This window comes from Anolis sagrei, chromosome 1, assembly GCF_037176765.1.
Source record: "Anolis sagrei isolate rAnoSag1 chromosome 1, rAnoSag1.mat, whole genome shotgun sequence".
NCBI classification, from domain to species: Eukaryota; Metazoa; Chordata; class Lepidosauria; order Squamata; family Dactyloidae; genus Anolis; species Anolis sagrei.
Window position 1 is genome coordinate 32,244,876 of NC_090021.1, and position 13,327 is coordinate 32,258,202.

The window sequence follows — 13,327 nt, forward strand, 5'->3', positions numbered from 1 at the left end:
TTGTCTTCAAGCCTTTGTGCTTGTCTGAAGCTTGTGATTCTGTTTTAGTTCACAGAAGAGAGGATACAGTTATCTAACCAGTCTATCTGCTTTTCTAAATATATGAGGAAGCAGTCACATTGAATGGGAGGCAAAACACTTGACTATGATGAGATCACATTGCAGTGAGATTTAGAGTTGCATGACATCCCCTTTTCCCCATTTTTGTGGGAAAGGAGAAAAAAATAAGATTTTACACAATCACTGTTTCCTGTTTCACCAGAATACAAGAAATTGTGGTTTGTACAAACTGTAGTTGGAAACTACAGTGCTGAGCCTGAATCCAATCTCAATCTACACACTAAACTTCTCTTACGCAGAATTCCAAAGTGCTCCAAAATTAAAAATGGTCCACATGAGTGGATGAAACAAGGAGACCTTTGCTTTCTGATGGTTTATAAACAAGGAGACCTTTGCTTTCTGATTGTAAATAAATTTTGAACCATCAGAAAACAAAGTATCAAAAATATAATATATAAAATTACCTTCAGGCTATGTGTTCAAGGTGCATATGAAATATATATGAATTTTAAACTTGGGCCTTATTTCCAAAGTTAGGTAAGAGGTAAAGGTAAAGGTTATAGTTTAGTATCACTCACACCACTCCCCAGATTCAAACCTGCAAGCTTTCGGTTAGCAAGTTCAGCAGCTCAGCAGCTTTAGCAAGTTCAGCAGCTTTAACCCACTGCTACGCGAGGCACCTCTAAGATTATCCACACATTATCTATGCAAATACTAATATTCCAAAATAAAAAAATCCACCCCAAATTTGACATACTTCTGGTCCCAAGCATTGTGGATAATTGATAAGCAAACGTAAAGGTTTTCTCTTGACATTAAGTCTAGTTGTGTCTGACTCTGGGTGGTGATGCTCATCTCCATTTCTAAGCCAAAGAGACGGCATTGTCCATAGACACCTCCAAGCTCATGTGGCCGTCATGACTACATGGAGCGCTGTTACCTTCCCGCCGGAGCGGTACCTATTGATCTACTCACATTTGCATGTTTTTGAACTGCTAGGTTGGCAGAAGCTGGGCCTAACAGTGGGAGCTCACCCTGCTCCCCGAATTCAAATAGCCAACCTGTCACATTCCTTCAAATCACCTCAGTTTGTTGCATCTTTAACTGAGAATCTCACTGGATCTGAACAAAGCAATCCACAGGACATGCCCATTTGTTACTTGAAAGACCAAACTTAAAAAGAGTCCTGAGAGGTATAAATTTTATTGATTTATATCCGATCAGCATGTTATGATATGGTCACACCTGCTCATACAGCTGACATTCTTATAGCCAAAAGAGGGAATTTTTTTCCTTTTAAAAATACATTTTTCCCAGCAGGAAGAAACTTTACAAACAAACATTGTTTATATTAGGAATTAAAAACAATGGCTTTTATCAAATATGTGCAGAACAGGGTTGGTCAGCAGTGGATCTCTTAGCATTTTAAACATCAGCGTTCAGGTTTTCCCCCACTCTCTAGAAAAAAACAACTTTGGAACAAAAACCCCACTTTAATTGTGAGCACAAAAAACTCCCACAAATCGAAATCCAAACAAAATCCAGAAGAGAAATGAAGAGGTAGACATTAACCAACACACAGTTCTTGGGGCTGTTCCAGGTGCATCCGTCAGTTCCTAAGAGTACCAATAGTTTCTGTTTATCTATTTAGAGTCCCTTTGACTACGGTCCAGATGATGGGTGGCTCTATGTAAGCACCTTGAGAGGGTTCAGGGGCATCACCAGACTTGTGGCCTGGAAGGCCTCACCCTCAGGTGGCATTTCTGGGGATATCCATGGTCACTTGTTCACGGAACAGCTGTCAGTTTGCAGTATCATGGCAGCTCAAAATAAAAAGCCACACCACTGAGCAGCCATATTGGAAATGCCAAAACAGTACCTCCACACAAGTCTTGCGAGGTCACAAAAACACAATGACTGCTAATGAAGTGGCTGTTAGTCTGAACAAGGTCTTAGTGTCTCATCGGAACATCAAATGAATGTCACCTGTGGCAAACGCTTTCAAGCTAAAAGTTTCATTATTTTGGAGGCGTTGTGTAAGTTGCAACAAGTCAAAAGAAAGAAAACAGCATCCACTTGCTACATCAAAAGCTTTTGTAGTAATCTGTATCCTTAAGTATTACTGTAGTTTTCGTAACCCTAGATTGGTCTCTACATCTCTGCAAAAATATTTGTAGAGATGTTACAGCAACTTTGCATTAAAAGAGAAAGCAATCCAGTCCCTTCTTGCACAGAAAGATGAGTCTTGACGTTAGGCTTCGCCAACCAAGTGCCCTCCAGAGGTTTTGAACAATAGCCTTAGCCTACACAGCAAAGGTCAGGAATGATGTAGTCCCAAATATCTGGAAAGCACCAGGTGGGAGAAGGCAGCTTTTTGTGATTCCTGAGAGCCATAAATTGAACTACTGTATTTCACCGAATGTAAGGTGCACCCCATTTTTGATGACCCTTAAATGACGGTAAAAGTGTGCCTTAGAACTGGTGAAATGAGATATTTATAACCAAATCATATATTTATCCAATTAACACAAGGAAAAGTAGTCAATCTGATATTTTATCATATGCAAAAAACGGGCACAATTCTGTCATTCCCTATCAAACATTCTTTAACAATTACAACATGAAGCCTAAAGGATTGTCACAACGGATCAAACCTGCTAACGGTGCCATTTATTTGTCTGTGCTGAGGAAAGCATTTTTGAAATATGTATTTGTACTGAGATTTTTTTTAAAGTCTGTTAACTGTTTATGGGAAGGGAATCTAAGAAAGACATAAACTTGATTGCAAATCCAAATAGGACCAATCCTTGAACAGAACCATCCATTTTCATTCTGATCATGGCATAAAACAAAAGATGTGGAATTGAAAAGGGAGGAAAAGAACAGCTACAGAATCATACAATAGCAATGAAAATAATTCACAACCAAAATGATGGTTTCTCTCTCAACTTCATCATGTGAATAAATGCAGTTTCATACCACATCTCCACCAAATTGCAAGACATTACAATTACTATACTTTAGCAGGACAATCCTTTATCACACCTTGGTGTGGTTGAAAATGAAAACCATGATTAATCATGGAGCATCTCTCTTGAGTATCTTTTCTTTCATATTCCGTAACATTTCATGGACTTTGATTGGAATAATGTGCAATATTTTGTCTAGAGGTAAGTTGCAAATTCTGTTTGAATCCACATGCTCATTCGTTGTAATCATGCTTATTCATTATAATCATGTATTTCTGCTCACAGATGGAGTGAGCCACCGCACTGAACAATTAAGGAGGAAATGGGCAACACTGGGCCACAAACATTAAATGGGATCCTGTTCAGTCCAAAAAGAAACAAGAACAGAATGGCAACACAATACTGTGGCTGGTGGATTATGAATCCTACTTCCCACATTTGCATATTATTATTAGACTGGCCCAGGTCAACCATGCATTTTGATAATAGTGAAGAGCCACCACAGATAGGCTGTATGTTATCTTAAAAATTCAACATTTTTTCATGTAGGTATTCATATTGTACTGAGAGCTAATGAACACATATAACTTTGACAACCAGCTTTAATCCTCCTTTAATGCTTGAAATTTTGTATTTTTAAGCAATACCAAATCATTCCATATTCTATGTGTATTTTTACCATTATAGTGCTTCATCACCAAACTACTTTAATGTACAAAGCTGTTAGGAGTCTGAGCTACCCCAGTAGAAATGAATGGGAAAGTGAAGCTACTAAACACTTAAGCTCACTATGATCCCTTCTCAAAAGAGAATACAGAAGCAGTCTAGCACATTCTCCGCAGAAGGTACAGCTTTCACTTTTGCAGAATTGATTATTTGCAGATTTCATTAATATGCTCTGTCTCAGAATCTCTAGGTCCTCTAGTGAAATACTTATCTATGCATTTGTAGGTCCTGCAAAAGTTGACTATAGACTTCCACTGGAGGACCTAGAGTTTCCTACAGAGTTGTCATTTGAATGTATTAAAAGTAACAAATGGGTTTTTCTTAATAAACTTGGAGCCCATTTGAAATAATTTCCACCTATGACTTTAAAGCAATGGTTCCCAACCTTTTTTTGACCACAGACCACTTGACCATGGACTACTTTGACCAGGGCTCACTCTCCAACATTAGTACCAAAAGGGTTACAAATCAGGTTTTGGTTAACTTTAGATTTAGTTTGGTTATCTGGGGTGCTGACTCGGAAAATGGCATTGGACAGACCACATCAGTTCTAGTTTCTGGTACAGAACATATCCCATCCAGTAGTTGCCATCTGCTTGCCCACAGTAAACCATATTTAATAATCTAGAGCTGATGTGGTAGTATTAATCTTTCTTGGCTAGTCAGCCTTTTCCCTCCTGGCACCCCTGTTGCCATGGAACTATAAGAGGGTTTTGCGAGACCAGTTGCTCTCTTTGCTGCTTGGTTTTGAGGCAACGGTGAAGTAATGGTGAGGCCGTGGACCATATTTTCGTTCTTGGGGGCCACTGGTGGTCCATAGACCACTGGTTGGGAAACACTGCTTTAATGGGTCTACTGGAACATAACAGCAGTTTAAAATTGTAAAAAAACAAAACAAAGGGATAAGTTCCCTGATTATTTTTTTTTATTTCTGATGGATTTCAAAGGACTAAATACCTTGAAGAATACAAAACCTATGGCTCTATAAAGGATGACTTACTCTTGTAGTGCAAAATCCTTACTAATAGTACAAACTGTTAATGTTACAAGGAAACCTGCAGAAAAAGGAAACCTGCAGAGATGGTCAGAACAAGAAGGGGGGGGGGAAGCGGATTTGTGTGAATGATGTGCATTAATTGAATTGTATGAAGTCTAAACTAAATACCAGGGTCTTGTTTGTTAATGCTCTAAAAAAAACCACTGTACTGTATTTGCTAAAATGCTATTTATTGGGTATCTTATTTTCTTCGTATAATGTTCTTGATAGGAAGTCAAAATGCAGATTGTGACAAAATGAGCTGCATGACTAGTTTGTCACTACTAACCATTGTAAAAGGATACCCAATATCAGGTATCCAAGGGCCAATACTGACTCTACAGGTCTGAAATTGATATTACTTAAAATGCTTCTTTGTCTTCATATGATTATGTAGTTGGAAGGGACTTGGGTGTTAATCTTCTCCAAGGGCTTGCTCAAAAAAGCATCTACAATGTAGGGTGTTACCTACCATATTCCATCTCCAGTGAAGACAAGTCTACTCACCCCCACCCCCAAGGCAATATTTTCTTGTCCTTGGTAAGTTTTTCCTAATAATCTATATTGGAAATGGACAGTGCAAAATAGTCCTGTCCTGTGGAACAACATAGCAGTCCTATCTGCATCAATGTTGCATCTGTGGAGTTATCTGCATTAGCCCCACAGATATTTGAAGACTGTTGGTTGACCCAAGAATTCATGTGCAGATTTTCCATAATGACTCTGTATAAATCAAGAAATGCTCATGGTGTAAAGTAAGGATGACAAAGGTGATACCAAGTTAATATTAACTCACAAAAGTTCTGGTTGCGTCAAGACCTAGATGAACACGCTGCATAGTTAGAGGTACACATTCAATTAATTAAGAGAACACTGAAAGGATTAACTTATAATTAGTTGTGTTTCTAAGATTGCATTTTTGCTGATGAATTTCGTAGGAATACTGCATAATAAGTACATAAATTTGAAATCACAACTGAAGTTGAAAACAAATAAGTGCTTTTATTTAAGAGTTCCTAAAAACACTATCTTCTCATGGTTGCTGTGAGTTTTCTGGGCTATATGGCTATGTTCCAGGGGCATTCTACTGATATTAATGCCCACATCTATGGTAGGCAACCTCCGAGGATGCTTGCCATAGATGTGGTTGAATCATCAGGAGAGAATGCCTCTGGAACATGGTCATGCAGCTTGGAAAACTCACAGCAACCAAGTGATTCTGGCCAAGAAAGCCTCTGACAACACGGTATCTTCACAATTTTTCCTGATTCAAACATACAGAAGACACTGTGACTGAACATTTTTTCACATTTCCCAGGGCAGATATGAGAGGGAAAAATCCATCTAATGTAATGTACATCCAAACACACTGTTTGGAATTGGGTCGAACTGAAATTAATGGGACATAACCTTATACAATCCACAAAAGGTCTGTAAATCACCGCCAGTCCCTAGAAATTGAGATTTCTGCCACGTGAACAGAAACAAATTGAAATACGTGGTCCAGTTAAATTAAGTCTTATGGTAGTTCACTGCTAATTCATAAGAAAGCAAATCAATATTTACAACACTGTCTTGGACATCTTCAGGGGACTGGAGGAATATTCTTGTTATTATTTGTTAAGATGGATTCTATTTTTATGTTAGTTTTTAGCTATGTGCCAAAAAAACAGGTTTTGAAACCTGCATTAATGCTGCACTTTCTGCTCTATAATTGTAGTGATATAATACAAATGAAATGTAACTGCAAATCATCTAGAATCAATTAGAGATATTATCATCTACATGGACATTTGTTTTACGTTTAAAAATAGTATTTGACACATTTAATTTTTGTGTACATAATACAGGAAAATGCATCTATTCCCCCATCCCTCTTTCCCAGAGGAAACCAAAAGGAAAAAGGTATACTGTTTGTGGTTTTATATTTTTATTTTGTATACTACTCACCAAAACTGGTTCTCATGTGATTTGGAAAAAAAACCCAGGAGAATATAGGTCTCAAACTCAGCACAGACAACTACTGTTGGCTTGGCTCTTAGAAAAAAATTTACAGTTCATAAACAGCAACATTCTGTAATTGAAATGTAGTCTACAGGTCTGTATGTGTAAATTAGAAAACTGTTTTCAAGGAATGTTTTTAATAGATATCTTATGTAGCCATAGAGACATGATGCAAAACATTCCAAGATAAATAACAAACACAGAAACCTTTCCTTCAAAACCAACAGAAAACTGTTAACATACTTCAAATTCTGATTTAATGCCAGTCTGCCTCTTAAATTCCCTTTCTATGGCAGTGACATTTTGCAGTAAGATGACAGATTTAATAATGCCCTTCATGGTTCAGAGAATTTTTTACAATACCTCTGGATGGTAAAGCAAAAATCTTCCTATTTGTTTTATCCAATGACTAGATACACTGTTCTGTGACTATCCTAACTTCCTCGTATTTTTCATATAAAGCAAAACATTGAGGTTCTTGGCATTTTGTGTACACAAACTCTCTCACAGATGTTTTGAGTGCTATTGTGTCAAGTGGAAATAAAGGCCTTTAAGAAGTTTTAACAAGAAAATAGATCAACTTGGCGAGACTGTGGCAACCCAATACATTTTAGTGCTGGAAATCCACAGACCTTTCTGAACAAACAGTTCTCAAGAAGCAAATCTGTTAAGAACAGCACTGACACTTCGTTCAAGCTAAGCTCCTTTTCACGTTGTATTGCATTTTCAAAAGTGCATTTTGCAAAACAAAACAAAACAAAAAACCCCAGAGATACTTATAAGTTTGGGAAATGCGTTCTAAAACCAAAATAGGAAGCAGATTGAGAGATGGGCCATTTTTAAATACTCTTACAAGAGGCCTACAGACTGAAAATTTGGTAAGAATAATTGGGTCTATGAGGTATAGACAAATCTTTCAATACTTCATGACACAATAATGCCTTCTTGCAGAATAGTTTTCCACTTCTAGGTTTCCAATACAAGATCTCACTGAGATTTTTTTTAAATGTCTCTACTAAACAGGTTACATGGGGCAGTCACGATACCATAACCAAGTTTGCAGAGTACATTAAACAGATCCAGCATGATTAATTACAATACAACTCAAGTTTGTGTAGCTGAGGGATCTCTACTACAAGACTTGCAGTACAGACTACTGGAGAAAAAGTTGCTGAAGATTCCAAGGTTTAACTACAAGGCTGAATACTACCTGTGGTGAAAGCATTCTTGCTGCAGATGTTCACCGGTGGTGGCTGTATACTTGTGTCTCCTTTTCAAATTCTGAATCCGCTGACGTAAACGTATGGGGAGACACACCTTTAAAAAATATCGAGTTTGTAAAATACATCATCAGGTCTCTATATTACTGATCCTCTCTTCTAGTGGAGTTTAAAACCCTTCAAAATGAGAAAATGTCCATCCAGCATGTTCCTTTCTCCTGGCATATTCACATTTGCGCACATAACACGATGCACTCTGTAAAGTACCGCCTCTCTTGCTGTGTACTCAGGTCCCTCTCATTCACCTTTTAAAACAGGCATTGATAAAAATACTGAAGAATGCAGTACCACATACCACCTGACAAAAATGCAAAGGACTGTACAAGAACTAGCCACAAATTACTAAGGGTCATCTCCCGGGAAACAACTTCTGTCTGTCCCTGAATGGGAGGGAATGCTCCTGAAAGAGAATGGAAAAGTGTGTTAGTCAGGTGTCTGGGCAACCTTTGGTGGGTTTTGTCTGATCTGGTTGTATAAGAATACAGAGCAGATGTAGCACTAGCGCTTTATGTACTATACAAAATAATTCAAGCTATTTATCCATTGCATATAGCATGAGATTTCTTGGCATGAAGAAAATGTTTATTATGTTACTTTTGAAGAACAAATTGATTAAACCAATTGAGAGTCTCAAAATGAATTGTATTGTCAAAGGCAATAATTTAAAAGAATTGTAGCTGGAAAGAATGACAAAATAACACATGTATTTTAACCATAACCTAGGCAAATGAAGCATTTTAGCACTTTGGAGTCATGTTTGTTGGATAATTCATAGACAATTATACCTACAAGGTAGGCATTTTATGAAATTGTCAACTGAAGAGTGCAAATAATGTTTCTGGAGTTTTAGCTACCAGCCATATACAAGTGGTGATTGTTGAAGATACAAAGCTACCACCTCTGTATTGGTTATATATATTTTTCTAGCAAGGATGGTTTCTAAACAAGGAGCAACTCAAACATTTCCCCCCACGTGAGTCTGCGGTTTATAGTATTGTGGAATGTATTTGTTTCTGAACCCAACAAATTGAAATATCCTGTGAGTATTGAGCATTTTATACAGCACAAAAGATTGGAATTCCTATTGGGATCAAAAAACGTACCAGATTTAGGCATTCAATGATTTTTTAAAAAAATCTGATGGGATGAGGATTAATATACTTCAATGACCACTGGAGCATCTCCCCTCATTTCTGTGTTTCTATTTTGCACCAATCATTCTTTCAGTTAAAAAAAAAATCTGGAGCAGAAATATTGGTACATTTCCCTGCTCACACTTTTCTTTTTTTTGTTTTTGTGGATTGGTAACTGAGATGTTTTATTCAACTTTCAGTCCTTTAGATTTAAATTCAGAGTGAAGAATCTGTGATAAGCATCTCTCAAATTCTTATACAATTGATTGGTTCATTCTGCTAAACAAACAGAAGAAGCTTCTTTTTCTGCCTCTTCAGCTTGTGTCAGGAGACAGGCACATGTTGCCTCCATCCCATGATATACATGTATTAGATTGCCTACTGTCTTTTCTAGAGTTTGACCATATTTCTAAGTCAGAAAATGATACAGCATCATTTTCTTCATGACTTTTAATCTCCATATTATTTGGCATATTGATTAGTGTTTTACGCTCTGTGCTTTCTTCATAATTTTTGCAGTCAACACATTTACAGATAGATGAACACATAATTTTAGTCTCAAAGCATTCACAGTCATTCTTTAAGCACCAAGAATGCTTATAATTACATCCTTTGTTATGTCTGGGTTTGATATCTCCACTTTTCAAATGATATGAAAGAAGATGCTCCATAGGCAAGCCTTGTAAAGATTCATATACAATCCATACCAGGTCACAATTTTATTTTCCACATTTCCTCCATGTTTTACCCCCATTGTTTTCTTCATAATACAGAGATATTTGGTCTATGTTTTTCTAAGTTTACCCCTGTACCCCTCACTTATAACAAATCCTATTGAACAGAACAATAAATTGACTGAGTCACTGAATCACAGAAATTGACAACATTGAGACTGACTGTTGGGGACGAAAGCCTCACCCAGTCCACTGATGTCAGGTTTTAAAACTGACCAGTGTGATGGGCATTAGTGGTGGCACACAGTCATGTTCTCTTGATGAACGGCAGCAAAAATAAACTTCAAAGATAACCAAAAACAAGGCAAAATTTAAATTATAAATCCACCATTTTGCATGGTTGCCAATTTAAACGTATTTAAAGCACATTTAAATCATATGTATGATGGCTAAAGGAACTTTCAGATTATAAGCTTATACTCACTCACTTGTGAATAACTCCCATTTAGCTTGTGAGAAGTAAGTGCTATATCAATTTCTGTCTGACTGTGCTTTGATAAAAGATTTCTGTAAGTTTTGATTATCCTAGTGTCAACATTCGAGATATTGTTAGTAGTCTTTGAGCTAGTTTACTGCTTGGTAGCTGCTTGATAGGAATAAGATAGTGTTGTTTTTAATATTTGATACACAGGATCTGGGGTAGATTAATTCATTTTAACTGGTGTGGTAAACACCAGGCTTTAATTATCTCTGTGTTCAAACCAGTGGAGAAAAAGGCATTTATTAAGTATTTGGAAAAAGGACAGCTGGAAGAGTTAACAAGTGTGGAGAGAACATTAGTTGGTGATGTAAGGTGGATAATTGACACCAGAGTGTGAAAGTATTCCTGCACTGTACTGCTATATATACTAAGCTAGTGAAGATCAGAAGATGGGAACAGATGGTTCCACCATGCCAGGAGGCTGCCATGTAGATGATTTAACATTTTATTATTTCAAGCAGAGCTTAAAAATGAGGCAAACAATTCAAGCACAGCAGGAGGTACAAATGGAAGAGATGTGGTATCTGAGAAGGTCTATGTCCACTAGAATGACTGGCTGGGGTGGAACTTTAAGAAATTTGGCTTATGAAAGAAGTTGCCTAGAGACTTCTCAATCCTTCACAAACTACCATGAAGTACCTTTAAAGTACCATGTAAAATATTTTCTTAATTAACAGTTATTATATAATAGCTCATATTAAAACCAATATTGGTGCTCATCTCATATTCAAATCCAGTAAGAGATTTCAGGTACTCCAAGGAAATTGAAATTGTCAGATTGGGATACCCTTGAGTGACTGTGGTAAGACACTTCATTGGCCAGGGTGGATAATGTAATCCATTTCATCCATCATTTCTAGCTATGGCTATCTATACCCGGCAGCAACTGCAGTCCAAAATCATATTTAGAACCATGCATCTTTGAGCCCTGTCACATGCACCAAAATATAAATACCTGAAAAGCACAAATATTGAAAGAAATAGGATCAGAGGAAGGATTTCTCCATAAAATGTACCAGATTGTGCAGTGAGTGGCAGATCTCAGGCCGGAAGTGCAAGTTCATAGCTCAGGTTGGATTTGTGGATTACTAAATCTTAAGAATACATGCTTGAAATGAGTGATTACATTTTTATCTGAAAGAAATTTTTACCTGTTTTATAAAAGTGTGACAAGAGATCCTCCTTTTCAATGAACCTTTGATATAACCAAACAGTGAGGGCTTCGGGTTCAAGAGGTACATCTTTAATTGGAAAAATCCTGCATTTTAAAGAGAATAGAACAGTAATTAGGCCTATGATTCGAAACCTGTAGGTAAGGTAAAGGTTTCCCATGACATTAAGTCTAGTTGTGTCTGACTCTAGAAGGTGGCGCTTATCTCAATTTCTAAGCTGAAGAGCCAGCATTGTCCGTAGACGCCTCCAAAGTCATGTGGCCAGTATGACTGTATAAAGCGCCGTTACCGTCCCACCGTTACCGTCCTACCTATTGATCTACTCATATTTGCATGTTTTTGAACTGCTTGGTTGGCAGAAGTTGGGGCAAACAGCGGGAGCTCACCCCGCGCCCCAGATTCAAACTGCCAATCTTTCAATCAGCAAGTTCAGCAGCTCACCGATTTAACCCACTGTGCCACCAAGGGGCGCTTTTGAAACCTGGCATATAATAATAATAATAATAATAATAATAATAATAATATATAATCAATATATAGTTTTCTAAAATCTACAGAGACACTTGCTGGAACACCTCAGCAAGCAAGAGTCCAAAAGTGGCAGGCTCAAACCCAGAATCTCAACCAATGGCTGATACCAAATGAGAGACTCCCCCCTGGGCACACAGAAAACTGGGCGACTTGGAAGGCGCTGAACAGACTGCGCTATGGTACCATAAGATGCAGAGCCAACCTTAAGAAATGGGGCTACAAAGTGGAATCCACGATATGCGAGTGTGGAGAAGAGCAAACTACAGACCATCTGCTGCAAATCAACCTGAGCCCTGCTACATGCACAATGGAGGACTTTCTTATAGTAACACCAGAGGCACTCCAAGTGGCCAGGTACTGGTCAAAGGACATTTAATCAACTACCAAGCTTGCAAACTTTGTGTTTTGTTTGTTTAAAAATGCAATACAACTGTTTGGCTTGCTCCTGACACGATAAATAAATATTATTTATTCTATTTTTAGAAGAACTGTTTTAATTACACATGAGCACAAAGTCTTCATTGAGTCCTTATTTTTTCACCTCTTGTAAGAGTATTTCAGAGATACACGCTATATACCCTAATTATGCCACAACTCTCTTGATCATCTACCTTGATCTACTTCATAGCCTGATAATCTCTTGACACTTATCAAGAACTTGTAGAGAAAAACATTATACATTGTCTTTACACTACAACTACATACTTCAGTTAATATATTAAAACAATCATGATTAATCCCAATACTATCTTATTAACTTATTGCAAAGTTATGAACTGTGGTAGGTAACAACAGTTAAGAGATGATAAATGCAAAGCAATAAAATATACTGGTTATTAGAAACATGGAATGACCGACCAAAAAAAAAAGAAGGTACAGATAAAGACAAGCACAGCTGATAGTAGCAACCCCTCTTCCTTGTTACTAGGCATGTGTGTGTCCATTTATGTGCACTGCATCTTAAACTGAATTCCCACCATGGTTTCTCAGATGCACTTTTCTTATCTAAAAATATAGCACTAATCCACAGCATGAACACACTGTCATAGTATTAATTTCCTTCTCCCAATGAAAATACTTTTTAACATTTTCAGAATGTTATACTTGCGCCACAATGCACAGGATCATTCTTTTTGACTGGCTAGTTTTAAATGCATCTCCTTACACAATACCATAATATAATGACTAGAGGAGTGTAACT

General features: G+C 37.3%; 1 protein-coding gene across 2 annotated transcripts in view; it reads right to left on the minus strand.

Moving 5' to 3' along the window:
* Nucleotides 1-1,247: 1,247 nt before the first annotated feature.
* The window catches only part of LPGAT1 (lysophosphatidylglycerol acyltransferase 1), a 78,227-nt gene continuing 66,147 nt past the window's right edge, over nucleotides 1,248-13,327 (minus strand). For both annotated transcript variants that reach the window (XM_060754318.2, XM_060754317.2), the window contains 2 exons: nucleotides 11,575-11,681; nucleotides 1,248-8,475 (listed from right to left, as the gene is read on the minus strand). In XM_060754318.2, coding sequence (XP_060610301.1) covers nucleotides 8,324-8,475; nucleotides 11,575-11,681 — 259 coding nt within the window. In that variant the 3' untranslated portion in view covers nucleotides 1,248-8,323. The remainder of the gene's footprint in view (nucleotides 8,476-11,574; nucleotides 11,682-13,327) is intronic.